Below are 26,886 nucleotides of genomic sequence, written 5' to 3'. Positions count from 1 at the left end.
AAGAAATTGCATTGCATTGATACAACGCACAAGGATTTAAGAATAAGAAAACATATATACCCTGACAAGCCATGTTACACAACAATATAAAAATATAGAGAATAATTTATGGTAAAAATATGCAAAAATTGTGAACCAGCACAAGTCTTATCTTTTATACAAAAAACGTAATACCCATGGGGACAAAATAGCGAAGATGATGGTTAGTGCGAGCAGCCGGCAGTCCCATCCTATCATTTCTTGGAATAATATGATCAGTAAGTTCACCATGAAGCGGGTGGCTATTATCGTCTATAATACGACGAAACAGACTTGTCACCCGCTCCTGGTGCAGAGAGTCCACCGACTGCAAACACCCCCGTCATTTTCCCTACTTTCCTCACCAGACGATCAATCATATCTTTATCCCTTTTCAAAGCGTTCCCACCCCAGCCCGTCACACAATAACTCATACCCCACAGATAGAACAATTAAATAGAATGTAACAAGAATTTCATTACTGACCCTGAACGCATTCATTTTATGAAAACAATGCACGCGAGAGTTTTAAAGCTTTTTCATTACGTAATCCATGTGAGCACTCCAATCCAGTTTATCATCAAACAAAACTCCAAGGTATTTATATGTATTAACCCTTTTAACACACTTGTTATCAATTACAATATTACTAGGCTCAGGCTTACTTTTACGAAAGTCAATGTCAAGCTCTTTATTATTAGTAGCATTGAGTATAAGATAGTTATCTTTGCAGTACCCACACAAGAGGAACTCACCCAGCTTTTGAAGGTGCTTGATACTTCTCCAAGTTGTTGACATGGCTGTGTATGGCCATACCGAAGCCGAGCACAATGCCAATCTGCTACACCTAATGAACAGCCGAGGGAGAAGGCCTAAGTCTACAATAACTCCAAATGCGGAATCAGAGACAACAAGATCAACTTCTTTGGATCTGTTTACTCCTACACAGGCATCTGCCCTTGACCATGGGCGAATAGAGGACATCTTGCAATCCCGACCCCACAAGATAAAGAGGATTTTCACAAATGTCTCAACATACATCCCACACTTTGCTACCAAGACAGCACCCCTGAGTGAACTGCGGTAAATAGACACCTCCTGAATGAGGCAAGAGAATCACCAGGCATCATTCAATGCAAAAGGCTCCATCTCCAGCACATCATGCTTACAGTATTATGACCCCTCAAAACCAACCACAGGCTTGAGGCCTGCCTCCTGCAAGAGGACAAACCAGTCCCTTTCGCCTCCAAAAGCCTTTCCAAGGCTCGATCCTGTTACTCCAACATTGAGAGAGAAACCCTAGCCCTGATTTTTGGATTCGGCCGTTTTCATTGTTTACAGACTACCATTCGACTTACCCCTTATCTTCCAGCTGTTAAAAACACCACCAGTGCAGCCATTGCCTAGCTATCAGCATCAAGACATCAACCAGGCCTTACTCAACCTCAAGCAACTCCTCTTGACACAGGTCTGCAAGCCTCTGCCGAAATCTTATTTGGCCGTCCGTTCCGCACAACCCTACCCAGCAACGACCCATCGCAGCAGCCATCCGATACCTTCCACCGACTACAAAACAGAAAAGACCAAATGAAAACTGTTTGTTGGACAAAATCCTCAGGGCTCGGTAGTGGCAGTGGTAGTGTCATGGCCAAGCAGTTAAGAGCACCGAATTCAAGCACTGGTGTTTGATCAGCAGGGTGTGGGTTCGGATCCCGGTCGTTACACTTGCTACATAAAATTGGGGAGGTAGTGCTTTCTGCTCTACCTGCCAGGCTTTGAATTGATGATACCCAAGCCTACATTCGTATGGCCTGTGAAAGGGGTAACCATGTTTCAGCCTTAGGAGTAGGTGGCAACGGCCTCTGGAAAAAATAATTGTAGCCCACACCTTGAAGTGGCCTTCAGGCCTTGTGTGTGAGGCGACTTGCATACAACAACAAAAATTTATTTAAATTTTTAGAAGTTGGGCCCGCCCTTATTCACCTTTTACACACAACCTGTTTTCAATATCATTGATCGTTATCACTTGCGATACCACATGTATGCAGACGATACACAACTCTATACAGCCTTTGACCCTTCCACTCAAGGCAGCTCTAAACTAGCCATATCTAAACTCTGCTCCTGCATTTCAGACATTAAGGGATGGATGTTAGCCAACAAGCTAAAGATCAACGATGAAAAGACATAGTTCTTCGTTGCAGCATCCCCCCGTGCCATCACTTCTCTGTCCGATGTTGTCCTCCCCATCGGCAACTCTTTCATTAAGCCATCCAGGTCTATCCAAAATTTGGGCATCGTTTTTCGATCCATCTATGTCCATGTCTAATCACAGCGCTGCTGTTTGAAAATCAATTAATTTCCACCTTCGCAATCTTCGTCATATCCGCAGATTTCTTGACCAGGATACCTGCCACCATGCAGTACGTTCCCTCATAACCACCTCTCGTCTGGACTTCGGTAATGCCATTCTTTACGGTATTACCCAGGCTGAACAAAACGGACTTCAGACACTCCAAACCAAGCTGCTCGTCTCATATACCTGGCTCCTCGCTCTGCTAGTGCTTCCAATCTTTTGTCCTAACTGCACTGGCTTCCTATACATGATCGTATTCTTTTCAAGCTGCTTCTTTATGTCTATAAATGCTCCCAGGGTCTTGCTCCAAATTATCTTTCTGTTCTATTGTCTTCTTATACACCTGGCAGAGAAGGTCTTCGCTCCTCCTCTGATAAATCCCTTCTCTGTGAGCACCGGCCTTCTCGATCTGCCAGCTCAAGGTCTTTTTCTACAGCTGGGCCAAAGGAATGGAATAAATTACCTAAACTGATCAGGGAATCATCTTCTACTGCCATTTAAAAAAAACCAACTCAAAACCTACTTTTTCAGTCAGCCTCGTCATTAATCCTTTGCTGTTTTGTTTATATTTCTTTGCTTGTTCTTGTTTTATTCATTGTTCAACACTTTGATCTGTGTTAAAGGCGCTATATAAATACCTATATTATTATTATAATTATTATTAAACAAGATAACAACATTTTGTGTCCAGGAGAGGTCACAAAAGTACGAAAGGAGCCCAGGGGTTGATTTTCACAAAGATTAAAGACTAGTCTCATCTCAAGTAACGTAGGACTAGCCATACGTTTTTAATAATCTCATAGGACTAGTTCTAAGTTAGGACTTTGTGAAAAAGGACCCCAAAGTGCTACGAGGTCACCACACCAAATGGTAGCACCCTACACTGCAACCATGCCCACTTCCACTAACACATACCCCATTAGGGATCTCCTGGAATATGATGATTAACAACTTACAACTTACAAGTTACAACTTACATCAAATGATCCACACCATCACTGCATCAGCCTAGAGAGGGGAAACCGGACTGGTTGGTAAAAGGGAAATTAGAAAATGGTTACCAATTGAACCGTATAGAGAAAAAAAAACCCAGATTGGCCAGCCCCCATCCAAGCCTCAGATAGAAACTGTGAGGGAAACTTGACAAAGTATAGCACTGGGTCTAGTTCAGTTTCTTGCTTTTATTGTTCCTCTCCTAAGTACATTTGTGTATGTACTGCCTTTATGTGAATGCATTTTCACTATCGTATCTACTGTCTTTATGTCTATGCATTTTTACTGTTTGGGTTAAGTCCTGTAATATAAGGCCCTTGTGTTTTTTCATATTTTCGGATTGTGGTATTTCCTTGCTTTTTACCAGTTGTTAGCTTTTTAATCATTTATTTTTTATTGTTCTAGATTTTTTCCCCCATCTTCTTCTTGCGTCGAACTCTTCTCTACAGCATAACTCAAGATTGAAACTGAATTGAACCTTGAAACTCATCAGACAATTGAACCTCAATATGAAGACGGCATGTAGATGATGTCATCAGGTGTCGAGCTACAAGGTTTTTCAAGTTGAAAAATTACCATTTGCTTTTCGCTGTATCTAATTGAATGTGAAAGTTATGATGTTCATAACTGGGCATCTGATAGATCAAGATTGGGGCAACATTTAAACAGCTTACACCAAATTTTGTGACCTTTACTTCCGGTCATACAGAAAGGTCAAATGTGCCTTTGTGATTTTCCGTAAGCAAATGTAATATAAGTGCATAACTCGAGATTAAAATCTAATTGAACGTTGAAACTTATCAGGTACAAAATCTTAGTACGTAGATGATACCGCAATTCTTTTTTGAATGATGATGCCATTGATGATGTCATTACGTTGAATAAAGGTTATATAATTTGAAAAATTATTATCTTGAGAACCCTATAGGCTACAGACAAGATCTATGATGCATACAACAGGTCTTGTAACGTTATACAATCTGAATACAAATCGTCACCTCAGTTGACCTTTACTTCTGGTAAAACTCAATAAAGTAAAGTTAAACCGGAAGTTGAAATTTTATGTACTAATTTGATCATCTTATATACTTAAATTTGTATCTATTCAAATAATTACATTATATTACAACCCTTCGGCAATTTTACAATGTTGATCATGTGTGACCCTACATTAATAGTCATGACATCAATTAAAAGCTCTTGGGCAAGTCTATATTTTTTACAAAGGTGAAGTCATTTCCTGTCAAAACTGGAAGCTGATGTTTCATTCTTGTTTAATGGTGACCTTGTTTGACCCCCTCTTCTTGTCGAAACTGGTTCCACCCAAATGTTTAGTAATACACGTACGTCGTGTTTCAGGTTCCTACATGTAGGTTGAAATTAATGCAGTTATTTGTTACATCATTCTTTTACATTAATAACTCTTAATGACCATAAATATTTTCAAATTTCATCATCACTGCACGTTTTTGTTACTGTAAATGCAAACATATTTTTGTCAGCTGTTTAGGAATATGTAAAGTTTGTGTCAAAACAACTCTCAATGTCTAGTTAATGTTACTTAGAAGAGTTTAGTTTGTACCCTACCCTGCTGTCAGCCTATCTTCGAGCTTGCAGCTCTTATTCAGACCCATAATGACATTGTATCTGCTCTGGATAAACACCAAGAGGCCCTGCTTGTACTGCTCATAGATCATCTGTTTATACGTTATTGCATCAAGGGCAAGCCTCTGAAACAGTCATCTTAACTTACAGGACTCAATCTGTGGCCAATAAAGAGTGCGTGTCTGATTCAGCCAGTATCACTTGCTGTGTTCCACAGGGCTCTTTTGCCATGGTTGCTGGGCCAGTGTTATTTGTTTGTACAGTGCCTCTATTCAGGGCATCATAGCTGCCCATCATCTTCAATGTGCTGTTTACGCTGATGTTGCTCAAGTCAACCCTAAGAATCATGACCATAAGCCATTAAAAGTTGTGAGGACTGCATGAATGAAATCAAGTCATAGTGTGTCGCCAAGATATTGGTCTTGAATGACAAGAAGACTGAGCTGTTGCACTTCACCTTATTAAGTTCAGCACTGTACATATCAGTTAATACATATCAGAGAGCCAATTATTCATCTGGCTAATCATTCTGGCAATCTTGGTGTTGTCATGGATTCATCTCTCAATGTGACACTCGATGTGATCTCTATGTGCACACAGTCCCTCAGAGGTGTATACTGTGGCCCCTTGCACCACATTGTAGTCAATGTCAAGTTGCCTATTGTCTTTATTATAAGATGTACTGTTTACTGTGACTTGTTTTTTTGTGTGTTTTTCTACAGGAAAGCCTCTCTAAACAACAAAGATTTACAATCACTTGCCTACATAATATGCAAAGTTTCTCTGGATAAGCAACTTACTGGGTAAGTACACTCTTTGAATTATATATGTCTACTTCACTCTACTTACCGGTAGAGTCGAATTACTAATTTGCATATTCCCTATGCTGCCGGGCAATATTGCTAAGACTTTTAAATACAACAGCGCCCTAAACCTTCCTACCCACACTGCCCCGCAACATGCGAGCCAAGTCCTCTTTTTTCTTAGCCTTAGGACGGATAGATCAGTTATTTCTGTATCCAACAATTTTCACGATCATTATAACCTTTGCCTGATTGTTGCCTTATTTATTTAAAGAAAAAGAAAAATTTAAGAAGTAGTAAATTAGTTGAGTATTTTTTGTTTGGGTTTGATTTTGAATTATGAGTAATTCACGAAAGTCTGGAGGGCTTTGACTGTCAGTTGGGGCTGTACATCCGTTCCCCCGGCACAGTCCAAGCTGACATAGGGTCATGGCGCCGGTGACACTCTATCACCGAGCTCATAGGCCTCAGACGGCTTTGCGAGCTGGCAGACTCAACGCCAAAAGGGGAGACTTCCTGTTCCCCGTCTTTGGTCAGTATAGGTGCACGGGTCAAGGGTCAATTCGTGTCCAATCACCCAACGGGTTATACCCTACCCTCTTCAAGTTTGCTCAAATTTGGTTTATGAGGTAATCTTGGCTCAACAAGCTCAAATTTCAAATTTGAGCTCCATTCTGTAAACCGTTTTTATGCTATGGCATGCTCTTTCTCGTTGATTTCGGTCAAAACGCACCTGATCGTCGATATTCAAACGACCATAAATCAGTAACCATTGGGTCAAATTGGTTTAAATTTGTGTCTTTTGAAAGGAAATTGCATAACCTTTTTTGTAGGAACATGTTTAGGTTTGATAACCTTTTGTCCTCTACTTTTGACTTTGACTTTGAATTTGAACTTGTGGATCACATGATCTGGAGATAAACTTGGTGAAAATTTACGCCACATTATTTATCCACAATATCAAAATGTTAGAGTTATAATAGTTTTAGCTTGCTTTCAAGCTCCAATCAAAGCATGCCCTATACTTGCCTATTCCTGATGCAAAGTACATGTACTTTACATACATGTACAAAAACGTATGTATATCAAGCAGAAGTATGCAATACAAGCAAAATCATGACATACGTGTACATACATATGACGGTCCATGACGTCTTTTGCAGGGCCGCCTCAACCGGTCAGCACCTGCCCCTGCTAAAGGCTATGGGCCCTTGTGATGAGTAAAGAGAATTGGTGACGCGATGCCAGATAGCTGGGGGTCCCCTGGCATACATGTACCATGCACGCAGGGCAGGCCCTCGAGTTTGGGTTTTACCCGCTGCTTGAGCGTCCCGGTCACCCAGGTCTCCTCCGCGATTACCTCCGGGGCCGGTCTTAGCACAAGAGACAGAAGACCAAACAAGGGCAAGCGTCACCGGGGTAGTGAGCCATTGTCACCGGCCCCGTACTCTGGCTGGGTACATCCGAGTGAGGGCGGCCCTCCATGCATGGTTAGCCATGCTCCAGTCTCCCCTCATGGCCAACGCCCTGTGCCCAAGTCTGCGTGGGGTAACTCGGAGCAGGATGGCCGGTCACGCTCAGATACCTGGGCACAATCCCCACAGAGTGATATGATTTTTTAAAGAATTATTTTAGTTTCGGTAAAGAAGATTGGTGAGGCGGTGCCAGATAGCTGGGAGTCCCCTGGCATACCACGCATGCAGGGCAGGCCCTTGTCTACCTAAGATGGGAGGCGTGGCAATGAATAACACAAATTTAAATAGTGATGGCTAAAGCGCCGCAAACATTTCTTTTGATTGTGTTCAAGTTTTGATTGGGTAAAGGTTACCAAACTTTGGGTAAAGGTTACCAAACCACCCCGTGATTGGCCGCTGCCTGCCTACTTTCTGCCCAGGGACAAGCCCGCTGCTACCGGAGTGGTCAAAAAGACCCGCCACTCGCGCCATTGACCTCTCCCACTGTCTCCGACCTACCTACGCAATAGAAGTTCATGACCCCTTACAAAACACACAGATTAGACTTGTGTCGGTCCACCCCAATTTCGTCACAATACCAATACAGGCGCCCCTCAGGGATGTGTTTTATCCCCAGTACTTTTCACACTTTATACGAGCGATCTTAGATGTAGTAATGCCACGTGTTCCATGTTCAAGTATGCAGATGACACTTCACTTACAGGATTCATTACTCATGAGGATGAGACGGGGTATTGAGATGAAATTACCAAGTTTGTTGATTGGTGCAAAGAAAATGTTCTGGTTTTAAATGTAAAAAAAACTAAGGAAATTGTATTTGATTTTCGGAAAAATCAGACGGAGATCGAGTCTGTTAACATAAATGGTGTTGATATTGAAATGGCACTGAACATAATAGTCACATTGATAGCCATTTAAATTGGAATGTTAATACTGAAAAATTATGCTCTTAGGTTAATCATTGTATGTATTTTGTGAGGAAACTTATAATTTTTTAACATTGACAGGGATATTATCATGTTGTTTTGCCAAAGTGTATATCAGTCTGTCATTACGTTCTCTTGCATTGCATGGGCCAATGGTCTGTCTGTGAGCTTTTCATGTTATGTATATTTTTTATAGACTTTTGTGGCTTGTAGTGTTTTTTTGTCTGTTTTATGGTAGATAATAATTTTATTTAAAGTTTGTAAATTTGTTGTATAAAAGGCCGAAATGAATTTCCCGTCGTGGATAATAAAGTGAATTGGTGAGGCGGTGAGGGCTGGGGCGCGTCCCCGGGCCCAGGGCAGACAGCTGGGGTGTGGGACAAGTTCTTCAAGTCCCAACACATCAACATCCTGGAGCTCCAGGCGGTCATCAATGCCCTACGGCACTTCCAAACCGAGGTCAGGAACCGTGCGGTCCTCATCAGGACAGACAACACGACAGTCGTGTTATATATAAACAGACAGGTAGGCACGCGGTCACCTCAGCTGTGCCTCCTCACCTGGGACTTGAACCTCTGGCTCATCGAGAACAAGGCAACTCTGCATGCAATCCACATTCCGGGAGTGGAAAACACGATAGCGGATGCACTGTCAAGGGGTACAGTGATCCCTACAGAGTGGACCCTGCACAACGGTGTGACCCAACAGATCTTTGCGACAGCGGGTCGACCACACATAGACCTTTTTGCGACAGAGATAAACACCAAACTCCCGGTATTCTGCGCAAGATTCCATCATCCCAGGGCCTGGGCCACCGACGCCCTAGCCATAGACTGGACAGGCATGTTCGCATATGCGTTCCCTCCGATATCCCTCCTTCAGAGAGTCATAGGGAAAATAGAGCAGGAATCGTGCCGGATTCTCCTTATCGCTCCCTTCTGGCCACGCCAGCCATGGTTCCTAAGACTAGTGAGACTTCTAGTAGGGGACCCCCTGATTCTCCCGGATCGACACGATCTCCTATACCAACCACACTCCCGACTACATCCAGCGCCGGGAGACCTCCACCTGGCGTGTTGGCCACTGTCAAACGATCCCTCATTACAGCTGGCCTTTCTGAAGAGGCTGCGACCCTTGCAGCGAAGGGGCGTTGCCTCTCCACACGAAAGGTTTACGACAACCGACTTCAACATTTTAGTCGGTGGTGTGACGACCGCGCTGTGGATCCGACCACTGCATCTTTAGCGATGGTGTCAGATTTTCGAGTTCACCTCTTTAATTCCCAACTGAAGGTGACAACAATTAAGAATTACAGATCGGCCATTGCGGCAGTCCACGAAGGGTTCTCCGATGGCTCCACAATCTCATCGAGCCCCGTGCTAACACAGATACTTCGGGGCATGTTTAACGAAAGGCCCCCGAGACAGAGGCTGGTCCCATCCTGGGACTTGGGGCGGGTGCTAGAGAACTTAGCAGCGGTCCCCTATGAGCCGGCACACCGGTCTTCACTGTTGCAACTTTCAATCAAGCTGGCTTTCCTCATAGCTGCAGCTTCTGCTAGGAGGGGATGTGAAATCCAGGCACTTACGATCCAACCGGGACACATTTGGTGGGAACCGGGAGGGGTCCGCCTTGTACCCAAGGCTTCATTCCTTACTAAGAACCAGACGGCAGTTTTTACCCCGCCTGATATCTTCATTCCCAAAATTGCCTCTATATCATCTGTCCGATCAGACAGGCTCTGGTGCCCCATACGCTCCCTCAAATGGTATCTGGAACATACCAAACCACTTAGAGGGACCTGCGGCCAACTTTTTATCTCGACTACTCCCCCGCATGGTCCAGCCTCCAAAGATACAATCAAACGGTGGATTGTATCAGCAATAAAGTCAGCAAACCCCGACTGGCTGTCAGATAAGGATACAGGCAGTCAGGGACCCATACGTGCACACGACGTCCGTGCCGTGTCAACATCCTGGGCGTTTTTCAGGGGGATTTCCTTTGCAGAGATCTCACAAGCAGCTTGCTGGAAGGGCCCATCAACCTTCACCACCTGCTATCTGCGTGATATGCTCCAGAACGAAGGGGCTTTTGGGAGAACAGTGCTGTCAGCATCTCAACCCAGAAGGGAGACCCAAGCAAGCGACCCGTCCAGGCACCGCCAGGACAGAGCTTGAGGTGAGCCCCAAAAATATCCCCTGATTTTTATAAGCACTTCCTATCAGTTTGTAGTTTTAAGTCTTGAGTACTTGTCGACTATAGTCTGATTTTTCATAAAGGCGCCTCGCCTACCCAACCTCCATGTTACGGTGCTATTCTATGCATAAGTAGTGGCTATTTGGGTAAGTGAATGAAATAGACTCCCCCCCACAATAGTGTGGGACGAGTCTATGAATGATACTTACCCAAATAGCCTTCCCGCCCTCCTTCCCCACTAACGGCTCGTGTTCAGGGTTACCTGTATAATGAGAAAAAGAAGGACGTATTTTGGCGGAGCTACTACGTAGCATGATGGGTGGGCGCAAGAGGGCGCCCTCTGGTTGTCAATTTTTCTAGCGAATTAGCCTGTCGGCTATGAAATATGCATAAGTAGTGGCTATTTGGGTAAGTATCATTCATAGACTCGTCCCACACTATTGTGGGGGGGGGGGAATTTAAACCCAAGTTATGGCAATCATATGAATTACCAATTTTTATACATAAAAACCTTGGAATTAGTTCAATGTATTTTCTATTCTTTTACATTATGAATATGTAATGAAGTCATGAAGTTCATGAATGTTCATCACTGTTCTTCATTTAAAAAAAGTGTTCATGAACCTGTGGCGTTCATGATCATTGGAAACCATGAACATTCATCAAACATTCATGATTAGTAGTGTTGCAACATGACTATTCATTAGCCTAAAGTTCATAAGATGCAAAGAAAGTTGAGACAGACTTTCATGAAAATCCATCAAATTTTCATTAAATTTCCATTAATTGAATGGGTGAACAGTTCATGAACTTGGTTAGAAAAAACTCTTGTGATGAACATTTTATGAACTGTTGATGAACAATCATGGACTGATCATGAACGTTCTTGAAAGTTCATGAAGTCATACTTCATCTCGCATGGGCTTGACTGAGCTTGGCACCCCTTCACTGACGTGGGCTATTTTGCAGGCCTCGACCCACTCGTGCTATCCAAAGTGACCGGGCTGGCTAAGCGCTTTCAAAACAGATCAGATTTTTCAGCAAAATAGGCGCCGATGTTTAATACAATTGGAAATAGAAGCTTATAATCAGACAGGTAAAATTGTCTGATAAGTTTCTTATTGCCTTTCTTTAGGGGAAAAAAGGATGAAAATCTCGTTAGTTTTCTTGAGACAGAACTCCCACATGAAAATTGAAGTAAATACGTTTGTCAGAAATCTTCCTCAAAGAATCAACATAACATACAAATTTGACATCGTATGAAAGATCATTTCATAGGCTACAAATTGTATACACAATATATTTTATATTCCTCATGACCACTAAAATATATTGATGACATAGAAGGAGAATAAAGACTATAAAGAAGTTGCCTCATTTACTAACATAATTAATAATATACAGAAAAGTTTCCCACAGCTCGACCATGTGAGGTAATCAAACTCCTTCCCCTGCACAGACAACCCACGTGCTTTGGTACAGATGGCATCCTGCACAAACTTATAGCCAGCTGATGACGCAGTGTATTAAGTGAATCTTCTGGATCTTTGTGAATTTAATGAATAGAATTCCCAGGCAGATGCAGATAATGGGGGAATGCCCCGAGTTTTACTGCTCCCACTCTAAAGGTTCATGTTTCCTGTCTAGCACGCACCCCCCCCCCCCCCAGGTAACTGTGTAATAGTAAGATTGTTTTTTGAATGTTTGATTGCAGATGTGCAGTGCGGGTTGATTTTGAACAATGCTTAGCTGCTATTCTCAGTTGCTTTGATGAAGGAACTTGGCACCATGAGGTATGTTTTTTGGGTTTCCAGGAACTAAGAAAAATGGTTGATACAAATTAAAGAAACGTTACATTAAAGAAAAACGAAATTGTGAAGATCACAAAGATGAAAAACCAAAAAATATTTAGTATTTAGTACGCTCTCCATAGTACAATATATCACAGCGATTACACAACATAATAATACACAACAAATGACATACTCAATGTTTGAAAGGAATATGGAAAAGAAAAGGGCTATTACTAACAGGGAAGAGTAAAGTTTTCAGGAATTTCTTAAATCGGTCTGTGGAATTGACATTGGTCTTCTTAATGCTGATGGAGACTGCAAACTCCTTGCCTGTGCACCAACTGCTGGAGCCCTGTCTCGGTTTAGTATGCTTGCACCGCATTGTCTACAAATAGCATTTCCCTCAGAAGAACACAGGTCACTTTGGTCGTGGATCTCAGACGGGCAAGGTTGAAGAGTTTCCTGTCAGCTCTTGAGTGTAGATAGATGCCTTCAGGAGATGAGCCATATTCCAAAAAAAACCAGCCCTGCTTTACTCCACTGCAGATTGCGAACGTCTCTTAAGTTTCTCCATCACAACAGACTGAACCCTGCATAATGTTATGAAAAGATGTCACGATGTTGAGAAGTTTTGGCGGGCAGCTGGTCTTTGCAAGTAGCTTCGAAGGCCTTTGTGAGGTCGACGAAGGTAAGATACAGGGGTCTCCTCTGTTAACGGTATTTCTCCTGCAGTTGTCGAAGGGTTCGGCCAGAAGCTGGAGCCTGATATGGGCAACACCTTGCTCTCACTGCTGAGCAGAGAGTTGCCTCAGTAATTGGTGCAGTCGCTGCGTTAGCCCTTGTTCTTGTACAGCATGACAATTTTGGCATTACGCATGTCCTGGGGGACAACTCCTTCATTTCAGTAAAGGCACAGGAGGTCGTGAAGATATGGCAAGAGGGAGGGTTTCCCAAGTTTGATGACGTCAGGTGTTATCCCATCAGCACCGTGGGATGTGCCGCAAGCAACGCTGTCAATGGCATTGCCGAGCTCCTCTTGCAATAGGGTCCTTGTCAAGCTCCTTCATCACTGGCACAGGCTTGCGATGCTGTTCAGAGCCTCCTCTGACACTGTTTTCTGTTGGATGTAACTTCATGTAGTGCTCATCAGCCCATCTTTCCATTTGTTTACTGCAGTCGGTGGTGACTTCAAGGACTTGGATTTGAGAGGTGCTGGGTTTTTTTATGGAGGGACCTGGGTGTTTTTTTTTATTCCCTCATCCATGCCCCATCCATGTCAACTGTGTCGGAGGCGGCTTGTATGCTGGAGTAGAGTTTGAGCCAATAGTTGTTTGTGCAGCGTCGTGCTGTTTGCTGGGCCTTGCCTCTGTTTTTTTAAAGATACTCAAGATCTGAATGCACAGCTACTGGACATGTGTTGTGTCCTTACTCTAGGGTAAGGCTGGAGTGACCTCTCCAGCCTTACTCTAGGGTGAGGCTGGAGTGACCTCTCCAGCCTTACTCTAGGGTAAGGCTGGAGTGACCTCTCCAGCCTTACTCTAGGGTAAGGCTGGAGTGACCTCTCCAGCCTTATTCTAGGGTGAGGCTGGAGTGACCTCTCCAGCCTTACTCTAGGGTAAGGCTGGAGTGACCTCTCCAGCCTTACTCTAGGGTAAGGCTGGAGTGACCTCTCCAGCCTTACTCTAGGGTAAGGCTGGAGTGACCTCTCCAGGGCGCAATACTGGGCATGAAGTATGAAGATCCTGGGTTGCCCAGGAGTCAGAATCCCCATCTTGGTCTCTCATTTTTAAAGTACTCTGCTGATTAATTTGAAGAAAAAACTAACTTTTCAAGAAAACAAATTGAAAAGTTTGAGTGGCCTTGATTAATTGAATCACCCAGGCCGTCAGTGATCCCTAGGGTTTTCCCGTTGCATTGTGCGCTAGCCTGTAGCCTTAACATAGGGACAGGTGTGGGTATCAGAATAAGATTTGAGGTCCCGAAATCAAGCATCTGAAAACACACAGCTTCTTGTGACAAGGGTGTTTTTTTCTTCCATTATTATCTCGCCTCTTCGAAGACCAATTGAGTTCAAATTTTCACAGTTTTGTAACTTTGTGCATATGTTGAGATACACTAAGTGAGAAGAGTGGCCTTTGACAATTACCAAAGGTGTCCAGTGTCTTTAACAAAAATGTCTCACAACATCTTGTGCTTTTTACGTCACTTTATTGTTTTCACTGTGTTATGCTGAAATTGCACAAAATAGGTTTGTAATCATTAACAACAAAACACATTGATGATACCACTTACCATCCCTCAACCATAAGGCTCTAATGAAACCATTTTCTCCCTTAGAGGAACTATAAATATAAATATAAATATTATTAGTAAACTTGCGTGTACAACCATGGGTAAAAACTCTTTTGAACGAGTGGTGGCTCTGAAAGTAGCTGGTTTGGTCTGGACGTTTCGAACAGTATACTCTGCTCGTCTTCAGAAGAGGAGCAGAGAATACTGTTCGAAACGTCCAGACCAAACTGGCTCTTTTCAGAGCCACCACTCCTTCAAAAGAGTTTTTACCCATGTACCCGCAAGTTTACTATTAATATTTATATTTATAGTTCCCCTTATTCTCCACACCATGCAAAGCTTCAAACACAATTTACATTTTTTTCCTATTTTTTTCCTTCAGGCAAGCGTTGTTTGTAAAATGCTTATCCGCTGCAGTGATCACCACCACAATTTAGTTTATTTGGCTCAACTGATACCAGCAAGTATACATCGTGGACGTGTGTTTCGTCGTTTATTGAGGTAAATGTCTTCCTGTACATGGATTAAAAAGGAAGCTAAACAATGCCTTTATGTTGATGTTTAGATTGTTTTGACATGTACTAAAAAAAAACCCATTGAAAAGGGATATAACAAGACATTGTTTCTAATGCCTGATGTCCCCCTTTGTGTCAAAGCCATAGAGCTATATATATTGACTAGAGCGCTATACTCCCCGTTATACACACACTAAGGTTTTGAAGCCGTCTGGGCACATCCATGTTTATGTACAAACCAATAAAAAACTGGAAATTTTGTACGGCAATTGTACGGATATTTGCATGATAGTGCGTCTGTTTTTTACTATGTGTCATGGAACCAATAAATGAAGCAAAATGTGAAGGTTTAACAACGGCGCGTATACGTTTCAAGTCACGTTTCAATACGTATGTCATTTAAGTCAAATTTACGGATTTTGTTTTTTATTCAATAGCCTGTGTTGGTGCTGCCCGCCTAAATTTGTTGCTGAAACTGGGCCACATTTCATAAAGCTGTCTATCGGTAACCATGTTGTTATAGTTATTATATTAGTATCATAGAAAAGAATGTGCTCGTGAGATGCCTTATTTTTTTTATTGGAACAAACATTTAGGCAGGGCGGACGTGTACGTCAATGAGCCTTTTTGAGGTATGGCGGATGTGATACGCGCGTCACACGCGGCGACTGATGCCACGCTCACCATGAATGTTGGTGGTCAATAGGTTTACGTGTAAACGCCGTGTCACCTAAAAAAATGCGCACTCCACTGAATAACGCACGTTCTGTTTCTATGGTCAATACGCACAAATTTACCCAAACCTCATAGTGTTGTAGCATTGAGTCCGCCATATCTCAAAAAGGCTTATGGACAGTTGCGTACGTAAGCGCACACGTACGAATAAAAAAAAATCGCTGCAATGTGTGTTCCCTTAAAATTAAAATCATTCCATTAGTCATGCACCACATCAAACATGTCTGCGCCCAGGGAGGTTTTAAAACGCAGAGCAAGTTAGCGCTCTAGTTAATATATATAGCTCTATGATCAAAGCGCACCATGAAAGGTGCTTGCCTGTGCACACTTTACCATGTCTACAATGCAATGTCCAGGTGGATATTACCGTTTGGTTCAGAGCAACAAAATGAGAGTGACTCCAAAGTTGTTGCAGACGTAATAAACTGTCCGCTGTAAGCCGGTCCAAAAAAGATTGGGGTATATACACATCATCAACGTCTAGTGGATTTAATAATTGTCATTGTTGTGAGTGCGTTTATAACTATTGCCAACATAGGGCTAGATAGCTCAGTCGGTATAGCGCCAGCATGTTAATCCGGAAGTCGTTGGTTCAAATCCCACTCTAGTCAATTCTTTGTTTAACCCCCAAAATCTTTTTAAAAAAATTACCCAGTCAGTTTCCCTTATGGTTTATATTGATATAACTGTTTCCCTGATGTTTTGCCTCATTCAATCATAGCTTTGTTTGTCTTTGCTTTTTCTTTGCCTCGTGTCACTTTCTGTACATGTAGTTCATTGTACACATCTTATTTTGGCCTTCTTTTTTACTGTTTAGTTTGGAACAATAGATGACATGGTCGAATGTCACGGTCAGAGGACATGTATAATGCATGCCAATTTGTTCCAAACTGGCTTATGGTGGATGTTTTATATATGTTCGGAACAAGTTTATATAAATTTTTGTTTGTGGTCAATTGACTGAATTATTTATTCACTTTAAAAAAGCATGCTATAAAGCATGCACATAGGCATGCACCTAAAGTACTAAATGTACTATACTTCATTTCCGTCTTGCAAAGAGGGGCAGATGGTACTGAATTTTATGCTCAAAATAACTCCTTTAAGCAGGGGTTATTGTATAACCCTTCTTTACAATAGTTGACAGGCTGTTTCCAGTGTTTATCATTGTATTTGGCTCATATACAATGGACAATAAATCGGAGCTGTCTGATATTTCCAGCATTGCAGATTATCAGCCAAGGACCAAGGATACACAGAGAATTTGCGATTCATATTTTCTTAAAAGAGAACAACAAATCCTGGTGCTTTTTATGAGAACCTTTGTTGTCTTTCCTTTTAGTCTAAGCTCCACAGTGCCAAAAAAGCTTTAAAACATTTTTACCCTACACTATTTGCTCCCTTCAATATTTTTATATGAAAATGTGTGGTAGGACATGGCAATCATGAATCAGCAAACACTGGTCTATGATACAACGCAACGAAACACTCTCGGGAATCTTTCCGGATCCTCCCTTCATTGCATACAGAAAAGACCAAAACATACGAGAAAAATTGATCAGAGCTAAACTAAACCATAGTCCAACCAACTCAACTTCCGAACAGCTCAATCATACTTCACATGATTCAGGATTTATTGACGACCCCGTTGACACGCTTGACATCCTAGTTTCCCTACTAGAGGAACAATTCACCAATGGTCAGGAATTCACTCCCACAAATTCACAACCTTCACCCTGAACCTAACGGCAAACACAACCCACAACCTTTCTCTCTTGAGAATGGAGACCTATAGATTCAATTTGAATCACCCACACCGCAACTGAAGAGTGCACGAAATTGAGGCACGAAAACATGTTATTGCTATAAAGGGGATCTGAAAAAATATCCCCACGGTCTCACCCTTACCTACACCAATGACGCAACCGTCATAACGGCTTCCTCGGTCACCCCAAATATATCCACCCACCACACACACCCTACGGTCACAGTAACCCAACTGACAGATATATACATGTATATTAAACTTACATGGGCCCCACCCATACACCTTGCAAACATTTATGGTTTGCAAATCTATGGTATCAAGTCAACAGTCTCATAATGTCACTGAATTGGACAGCGCCATCATTTATTTACCATTTATTTCTATACTCCTTACCCCTCCCTTGGGGTATTGTGGGTTGATGAGCAACTTTAAGCTACCTTTGCATACCACCCTTCTAGTGGGAGTGGTATCTTCAGGTTGTTTTGAGACTGAAATACAGGTGTGCAAATACCATTACATGACTTACCAACCATTGGTCCATGTCAACCACAACCAAAAAACATTACTTTATGTCCAATTACTTCACATTGTTCCGCCTTTTTAAGACTGAACATGACCTCCACATCAATAAACAAATATTGAAATAGACAGAGAAAAACAAATATTTGTACACAATCTTGATTCATGATCAACATGTCTTACCGCTCATTTTTATGTAAAAATATTCTGAAGTATATTTTTCACCACATTCTTCTGTTCAACCAAAACTATATTTAATTTTGATCCTGCCAAATTTGCCTTAAAATTTTCCCCCAAAATTGTCTTTTTCCCTATTTTTTTATGTAAAATGGCGGCCATATTGAATTTTGAAATATTTAAAATGTAAAGTGTACAAACCTTTAACTTTCAGCCAAATTTGGGCTGAATCGGTCTCTTAATTTTCTAATTATGTCAATGGGAGTTTTTTTTATATGGTTTCAGGTGGTGGTGGCCATTTTGTTTTTTTGACCCAAAAATGCACTTTCGCCGGGTAAAAATTGTAAACACCACCCTGATTCATGTCCTACCGCACATTTTCACATACAAATATTGAGGGGAGCAAATAGTGTAGGGTTTTCTCAATTTTGGGGGTCTGGAGCTTGGACTATTTGCTAAGTTATTGTGACAACGATACTCTCAAAGCAAAACTATCACTCTGGAAACCTGAAAAGTTTCAACAAATAATACTGTGCAGTGACACAGTAAAGAATTGAGTATAGAGTGGTTAAATAAGGGGTAATAATGGGGTAGCTACTAGTTCTCTCACGGCCGTTTAAAACAGGCATGGTCGAATTGCCGCGACCATGCAAGGTTTTAAACGGCCGTGAAAGAACTAGTAGTTACCCTTTTATTCCCATTCATAAATACCTTTTTGTTTAAAGGCAGTGGACACAATTGGTAATTGTCAAAGACTATCCCTTACCAAAGTGAAGGCATTCACCAAGCTTTCGATAAGTAGTCTTATAAGCAGTCATAACAAGCATTTTTTAAGCAGTCAATGTTTTGCCTTTTTTTCTCCGAACAGGGCTTCGAAGGCTAAAATAGGGCTTCGAAGCCCTATAGTCATTCGCTAAGCCCTCCCACAGCGCGAAATATTTAAATGAGCTAAGCCTTCGTTTTACGCAAGCAGTTGTACAGGCTCCTGGAAGCTCTATATTTAAGCAGTTGACTACTTACATGAAGGCTTAATATAAGCAGTCAACTGTCTAAATGAAGCTCTATTTGCTTCAGGCCTATTTTGACACTTCAAGCTACACAACAATTAGTGCACGCCTTTGTCACCTCTCGTTTGGATTTCTGTAACGCACTACTGTACGGACTTCCAAAACATCTGCTCCATAGGCTGCAAAAGACACAAAACTCAGACAACAAAGACACAAAAACTAACTATAATTGGTGCCTTGTACAAATTGATCCCAATACTTATGGTATGTTGTTTGCATTTTTGTTTGTAAAGCTATGCTGCTTTGAGGAAGCTAACAAGCCATAGTGAGAGTGTTGATCAACATTATGAAGGAGACTTTGGAGAACTAAAGGTAATGATTTTCATCCCTAAAACCTTTATTGGATTGACAAAATTGAGTTTTTCTATCAGATGCTTATTTTTTAACATATATTGCTGAAACTTGCAGTGTATATATTGTAACGCACCACGTCTAAAGACTTAACACAGAAAAACCTAAACACGGATTTAGACCCTAAGTCTGGCCCTATATTTCATTAAGAGGAATTATTAAAAGAAAGAGGATTGAAGTTCCAATCTGATTCTGTTATTTTTGCTACCCGATCACAACTTACATTCGACAATATACAAAAGCTTGGAGATATTTTCCATTGTAAATAGATGTCTGAACTAAAAGTGACAATCTGTGAGGCGGGAATACAAAAGCCGACTTTTCTAGTGGATCGTATAAACAGTATACACTGTGTTCCCTGGGGATCCAGGGGCCATGCGGGGGCTGCGCATCAGATCCACTACCGACCCTCAAAACTGGGTTGATTCTCGCGCCCAAAGGCGACCTCAATTGACCATTTCGTAAAATTACACAAATTCTACACAAGCATCTCCAATTACAATTTCCAAAACTTAAAAAAAAATTCCAAAGTTTTACTTCAAAATAAAAATGTTTTGTTTAATACAAGTGGCCTTACAACTCAATAATTTCCTGATTCAAAAGAAACCAAAAGTGAAAATGTTGCTATCCATCTTGCAATGCATATTTTGCAACATTTATACTTGATACAAAAATATTGATTTTTTATTTGAAACCATTCACATTTAATCAATTTTCCGCAAGAAAAACGATGCTGAACTGATGTTGAATACTTTTACAATCCGCTCTGGCAGTAGGGCAAAATCGACCAATGAAAACATTTGTTACGCGCTATATGGAAATTCAACAGCCAGTAGAAACATGTGTCTCTGAGACTGTGGCTTTCTCCCCCTCAGACATTGGACGAACCAGACAACATGGTTGTTTTGACATGGACATATACAGTCACACACGTGTGTGGATTTGTTTTTTGGAGATGGTGACTTGGGATTTTATAAATAAGAAACTTTGGATTGGATAATTAAAGGCAATTTTCAGTTATGCTACTAATTGCATCATACACGTCCCGTCTTCCCCTATGACAAATACATCCTTGCCATATGTTCCCAGATATTCCCGGTAATAAACACTACCCGTTCCCATCTTCCCTTATTAAAAAACAAATTCCCAAATTTATTTATCGCATCCCGGCCCCGTAGTGTCCGTATATAACTCGTTTCACGTAAATAAACGTCCCCCGTATAATAATTATACATATGTACATGTAGGTAGTTTTATGCTAATCATGATCGCTGCAAAAGATAACTGTCCCCTGTCACTGCTATACTTTGACGCCCACTTGGAACGGAGCTTGCACGTAGCCTGAAACCTTTATCAGTCGAAGCCGGGAATAAAGAAAACCATTTCAGGTGTAACAGCCAGTGCTCTTAACCAATAGGAATGATAAACTGTCTTAAAAGCACAGGTGCAAGCTCGCGTATCACGCCCATGTTTAAACACTTTTTACTGGTGTTATATCTTCCGTTTAGGGACCCCCACGTGATGCCCTCTCGACCAATCAGAATGGATAAACTGTCTTAGGTATTTATGAATATTGATGATAACCACAATCTGTTTCAACTTGTTTTTGTATTAGTCTAGACCAGATTTCCAAAAAGGGCTCTAGTTAAGGAAGTGAGCGGCATTTTTGAGTAAAAGTTGGTAACATACCTGATTTAACTAAGTTGGGGGTGCTGAATCCGAAAATGGTGGATACCAAGGCTAATTTTTAGTCCTTCACCCTGAAAAATCAAATTTTAAACAATACAGAAAACCTAGCAGACGACGGACTTCTCACGTGAAAAAACAGTCAGTTTCTGCTGTGGTTCCGTATTGATGTTGTCAGGATACCACACAGGGCAGGTACCCGGGTGCAGGTCAGGTATCCGTAACAAACTTTTGATTGTACTGGATAGATCTACAACCAAATTGTACTTTTAGAGGGACCAACAGGTGCTTTCAATGTCATTTTGAAAGTATTTGAGTTCGTGTTTTTTCTAATAAAGAGTTATTTATTATTTGAACATAATTTCTCTGTTGTTAAAAGCACAAACCGTTGATTATTTTCTCTTATTATGTAGGCCTACACTACTTAAACAGGTAGGCCTACCAGGTGTAGTCTAGACTCAACAGTCATACAGAAAATTGTATTGTATATCAACTTTTCAGTGCTCCCTGTTTTTGAATTGGTTAGGTCTACTTCACTCTACTTACCGGTAGAGTCGAATTACTAATTTGCATATTCCCTATGCCGCGAGGCAGAATGCTAAGACTTTTACACACAATAGCGCCCTCCACCGTCCTACCCATAACGCCCCGCGACATGCCCGTCACGGAGTCGTCCTCTTTTCTCTTAGCCGCGAGTGGGTGAGGTTGTGTTTTAAATCTGTTTCACAGTTCAACCGTTATAACTAAACCTTTCCTCGCTAAGAGTGCTTGATAATTAAAAGACTTGATAATTGTAGAGTTGTAGTTGTTGTTGTTGTAGTGAGTTGTGAAATAAACTATAGTTTGATTTCATTGATAAATAATGAGTAGTGTTAAGAAACTGGGGAGGGCTTCGGCTGTCGCTACTGGGGTTACGTCCGTTTCCCCGGGACAGTCGGAGCTCTCGGGGGGCTGCACCGGCGACACTCCGTCGCCCGGCTTGCAGTCCTCCAGCCGGCCCACGCAGCCTCTGTCGGCTACGTCGGCCGGATTACCCACCGATCAAAGAGGGGTTGCTTCCCGCTCCCCCTCTTCGGTCAGTGTGCGTGGGTCGACCCAGTCGAAGGTCAAACGCCCCGGCAAGGCCAAGAAAAACGGTGCCGGGGCAGCGACCAAGAGAGGCTGGGCAAAAGGTGGCTCCGTTCCGAAGCGCACCGCCCACTCTCCCAGCACCGCCTCGGGGTCTCTGCAGCCGGAGGGCATCCCCCCTCCGCACGGCTCAGAATACCCGGCCCGCACCGACACCGTGGATTCCCCCACGACGGTTGGTGACGGCCTTTTGCAAGGCTTTAAGACCCACAAGGCACCTGCCCACGCCATAGGCTGTGGGGCACTGGCCATGGGGAGAAGGATTATGGGTGCGGAGTCGGGTACCTGGGACTCCCCCGGGATACCCCACTCACAGGGCCCGCCCTCGTCTTCGGGTTTCACCCGTTGTTCGGGCATCCCTGTCACTCAAGTTTCCTCAGAGAGAGCCTCGGATTCGTCCCGTGAGCGGGTACCGAATAAGCGGCAGAGGACCAGAAAGGACCGTCATCTTCGGTCGTCTGACGACTCCTCTCCTGACGGCCATAGGAAGCATCATCGGGGTAGCGAGCCGCTCTCCCGAGACGAATTCCTCACGGCTTTCCAAACCTTAGCGGCCTCAATATCCGGCCGGCGCGAGGTTCAGGAATTTTCCCAATTTTCGGGACCGTACACCCAGCCCGACCAATCCGGTCATGGCTGGGTGCGCCAGGATCGAGGCGGCGTGCCGTGCACGGTCAGCCGGCCACCGGCCTCCCCTCCCAGCCACCGTCCCACGGTCACCACACAGGAGGTTGCATGGGGTGTGATGGAACAGGGTGATGTGCGGTCACGCACGGGTGCACGTCCACAGTCCCAGACGGGGATTAGCATACACCCCTCCGGATCCTTTGTATCCGATCGGGATGCAGAACACCATGATTTGTTAGACACAGCCCTGCCTTTGGGTCAACAATCAGTGAGTGTATCCGACCCCCCCGGGTCCGGCGACTCGTCCCCGGAAGAGGACGAGTTGACCACGGCAGTTCAACGGCTTTCGATTGCCGAAACTGAATTGCGCCTTGTCCAAAGGGACATGGCCCGGGTGTTAGGTCTCCCCGCCGAGGAAGCGGGGGACGCCCCCGATGAACGACGGTCTTTTAAGAGGAGGACTGGCCCCGCTCCGAGGAGTGGGAATGTTTTCCCGGCGATGCCGCTAGACCGGGTATGCGCTGACCGCATCGAAGGCATCATGTCGGCATCCTCTTGGACGGCCTACCCCAAGCGGGCGGATTTATATTACCGATTTCCCCCCGGGGATTTCGATAAATATTTCTCGACCCCAGTCCTGCCGGACTCGGCGGCAGACAAGCTGACCGCAGACAGGGGGGCAACCTCTTCTAAACTTCCCTTCGCCGACAAGGCGCGGGGGAAGTTGGAAGAAGCAGCCAGGAAGATACACTCAGCATCACGCTTTGGCATGCGAACATCGTCTTTTTTGCTCCTTCTGTCCGAGTACCTCACGCTTGCCGGCGACGAGGACTCGGCAATCCCAGCGGACATGATGGTGGCGGCCCTCCACTGCCTGGATAATGGCCTGCGCACGGTCCTAGATCAGTTTACGAGGGTTTCCACCCTAGCAACATCTGCACGTAGGGCAAACGTCCTAGACGCTCTGTTCCTCCCGTCCGTCGGGGCTCGCAAACGACTTGATGCGCTCCCCCTAACGGGACGAGACCTGTTTGCAGGGAAATTCCAGGAGTCCATGGAGGCCGAAGCCAGACGCCTCAAGGCCACGGATAAAATCAACTTAAGGAACAGGCGGACCTCTGTACCGGCGGCAAGGAAAGGCAAACAAGCCTTCTTTGTGATTCCACGTAGGTGCCCACAGAGACCCGCCCGTGGCGGTTTTCGTGGGAACCAAGGACCACCGAACGCACGCACGCCGGCCCAAGGCCAACAGCGGGCCCAGCCGGGCCGTGGTTTTCGTGTGTCCGCCCCCCGGTATCCCGGGGCGTGGCGGAAGTGACCTCCCGGTCTCCAGGCGACCTCCCGCCGACGGACCCATGGGAGGCCGCCTTCAGGAATTTTTGGGGTCCTGGGCTCAGACCACGTCCGACAGATGGGTCCTCGAGACGATCGAGTACGGCTACGCACTCGAGTTCACGAGGACCCCCCCGTTGGACATGCTGGTTCGGCCAACGCCCACCCCGTCCGACCCTCTCAAGCGCCGTGCCCTCGAAGGGGAGATCAGTTCCCTTCTCCTCAAGCGGGCAATACGCGTTGTCCCCGACCAGGGGACACGGACGGGGTTCATGTCCACTTTCTTCTTAGTTCCCAAGAAGGAGGCGGACGCTTGGCGGCCGATCCTGAATTTAAAGCCCCTTAACCGATTTATCCGCCCAAAGCGCTTCCGCATGGAAACGCTGCGGGCAATCCTCGAATCAATCGAAACGCCCGCATGGGGGGCGAGCTTGGACCTTCGGGACGCTTACCTCCATGTCCCCATCAGGGCCGAACACCGCAAATTCCTGCGCTTCCTCTACAACGGAACGCTATACGAATTTGGGGTGCTCCCCTTTGGGCTGTCGACCTCCCCTCGGGTTTTCACCCGAGTGGTACGGGCGATCGGGGCAGCACTTCGGAGACGAGGACTGCTGATTTTTCAATACCTCGACGATTGGCTGATTGTGGGCCGATCACGGGAGGCAACGGACGCGGCGCTTACACTTACTTGGCGCCTCACGTCCAGCCTGGGGTTCCTCATCAACTCCGAGAAATCGCACCCGATCCCCTCTCAGGTGCCCACCTTTCTCGGTGCGGCTCTCGACCTTCAGAGGGGGCTAGCCCGCCCTTCGGCGGAACGGGTACAGAACTTACAGCAGTGCGTGGCCCTTTTCCTGGGGGCTACGGTGGCACGGTGGCTACGGGGCATGGCGGATCGACGCTCTGACTATGCGATGGGAGGGGCTGTTGGCATACGCCTACCCGCCCATCTCCCTCATTTCACGGGTGCTGACAAAAAGATCGAGCAGGATCACTGCAAAGTTCTCCTGATAGCCCCTTTTTGGCCCCGACAGCCCTGGTTCCCACGGCTGGTCAGGCTCCTGGTACACAGGCCGGTAGTTCTCCCACAGCGCCCGGACCTCATATACCAGCCCGGGTCCAGAGTAGTGCATCCGACTCCGAGGGACCTGCACCTGACGTGCTGGGTGCTGTCACAAGATCCCTCAGAGCAGCGGGCCTTTCGAGACGGGCTGCGGAAGTTGCCGCCCAGTCCCGAAGGGCCTCAACCCGAAGAGTTTATGACTGCCGACTACGCCATTTCTTTAAATGGTGTAGGCGGCGAGCTATTCATCCCGCCGATACTTCTGTAGAGGAAGTCGGGGATTTCCTCCTATATCTTTTTGATAGCGGGCTGGCAACGGCCACGGTGAAAAATTACCGTTCGGCCATTGCTGCAGTCCACGGAGGATTCACCGACGGCTCGACAGTCTCAGATAACCAGGCGATTGGACAGCTGACTAAGGGGATGTTTGTCACCCGTCCCCCGGTGCGCAAACTGGTCCCATCCTGGGACCTCTTTAGCGTGCTGTCAGCACTAACAAAACCCCCTTTCGAGCCACTGAGTGGGGCCACGCTACTACATCTAACGGTCAAAGTGGCCTTTTTGTTAGCGGTCGCTACGTCTCGCCGACGTAGCGAGCTGCACTCCCTTACGGTGGCGGCGGGGCACATCCGGTGGGAACCCGGAGGTGTCCGCCTGGTCCCTGTGGCGAGGTTTTTAGCCAAAAATCAATCCAGTGCTTTCGAGCCCCCGGATATTTTTGTTCCCGACCTTAAAACCTTTTCGGCGGTCGCGGGGGACAAGCTTTGGTGCCCGGTACGGGCCCTAAAGTGGTACATCGATCGCACAAAGTCAATCCGAACCGGCCACGAACAGCTGTTCGTGTCCACGGTTCCACCATTCCGACCAGCGTCCCGCGATACAATCGCGCGTTGGATAGTCACAGCCATCCGCTCGGTGCCGGGCGGATGGCCAGCGTCCGATGGTCCAGTTCATGCCCACGAAGTACGGGGAGTGTCGGCCTCATGGGCTTTCTTTAAAGGGGTCTCCATGAGTGATATTACAAGGGCGGCCTCCTGGAAGAGCCCGTCCACGTTCTCTGACTGCTACCTGAAGGACGTTCTACAGGTGGATGGGAGAGCGGGTGGAGCGGTTTTACAGGCGGCCAGCCGAGCTGCAAAGCCAGGACAAGCTCCACCTCGGCAGTCACGTGTTTAGGTGAGTTTTTCCACGGTAATACAGTGCTAACAATACTTATAATGTTTTGTTCACCCGTGGGACGATACCCCCTGTACGTTTTGGGCATGGACCACTATCGGGCCTAGCGGCCGCGAAGCGTTCTCTGAGTTTTGAGCGCGCCGGGGTCCTACGCCCCCCCCCACTTAAGACATGCAGTAGCACCGCGTATACCCACCGCCTTTCCTCGGTGCGAGTCTATGCAAATTAGTAATTAGACTCTACCGGTAAGTAGAGTGAAGTAGACTCCCCCCCCCCCCCACA

The 26,886-nt window shown here is 44.9% G+C and overlaps 1 protein-coding gene and 1 pseudogene across 3 annotated transcripts in view; both read left to right on the top strand.

Moving 5' to 3' along the window:
• Positions 1–26,886, top strand: part of LOC139941078 (protein FAM178B-like) — a 162,284-nt gene that overhangs the window by 112,119 nt on the left and 23,279 nt on the right. For all 3 annotated transcript variants that reach the window (XM_071937502.1, XM_071937500.1, XM_071937501.1), the window contains 4 exons: positions 5,695–5,775; positions 12,087–12,165; positions 14,840–14,958; positions 19,472–19,550. In XM_071937502.1, coding sequence (XP_071793603.1) covers positions 5,695–5,775; positions 12,087–12,165; positions 14,840–14,958; positions 19,472–19,550 — 358 coding nt within the window. The remainder of the gene's footprint in view (positions 1–5,694; positions 5,776–12,086; positions 12,166–14,839; positions 14,959–19,471; positions 19,551–26,886) is intronic.
• LOC139940784 (uncharacterized) lies at positions 7,017–9,421 on the top strand (annotated as a pseudogene).

Source organism: Asterias amurensis, chromosome 8 (assembly GCF_032118995.1).
Source record: "Asterias amurensis chromosome 8, ASM3211899v1".
NCBI lineage: Eukaryota > Metazoa > Echinodermata > Asteroidea > Forcipulatida > Asteriidae > Asterias > Asterias amurensis.
Note: the sequence above shows the minus strand (reverse complement) of the source record. Positions and strands in the feature narration are given on the sequence as shown.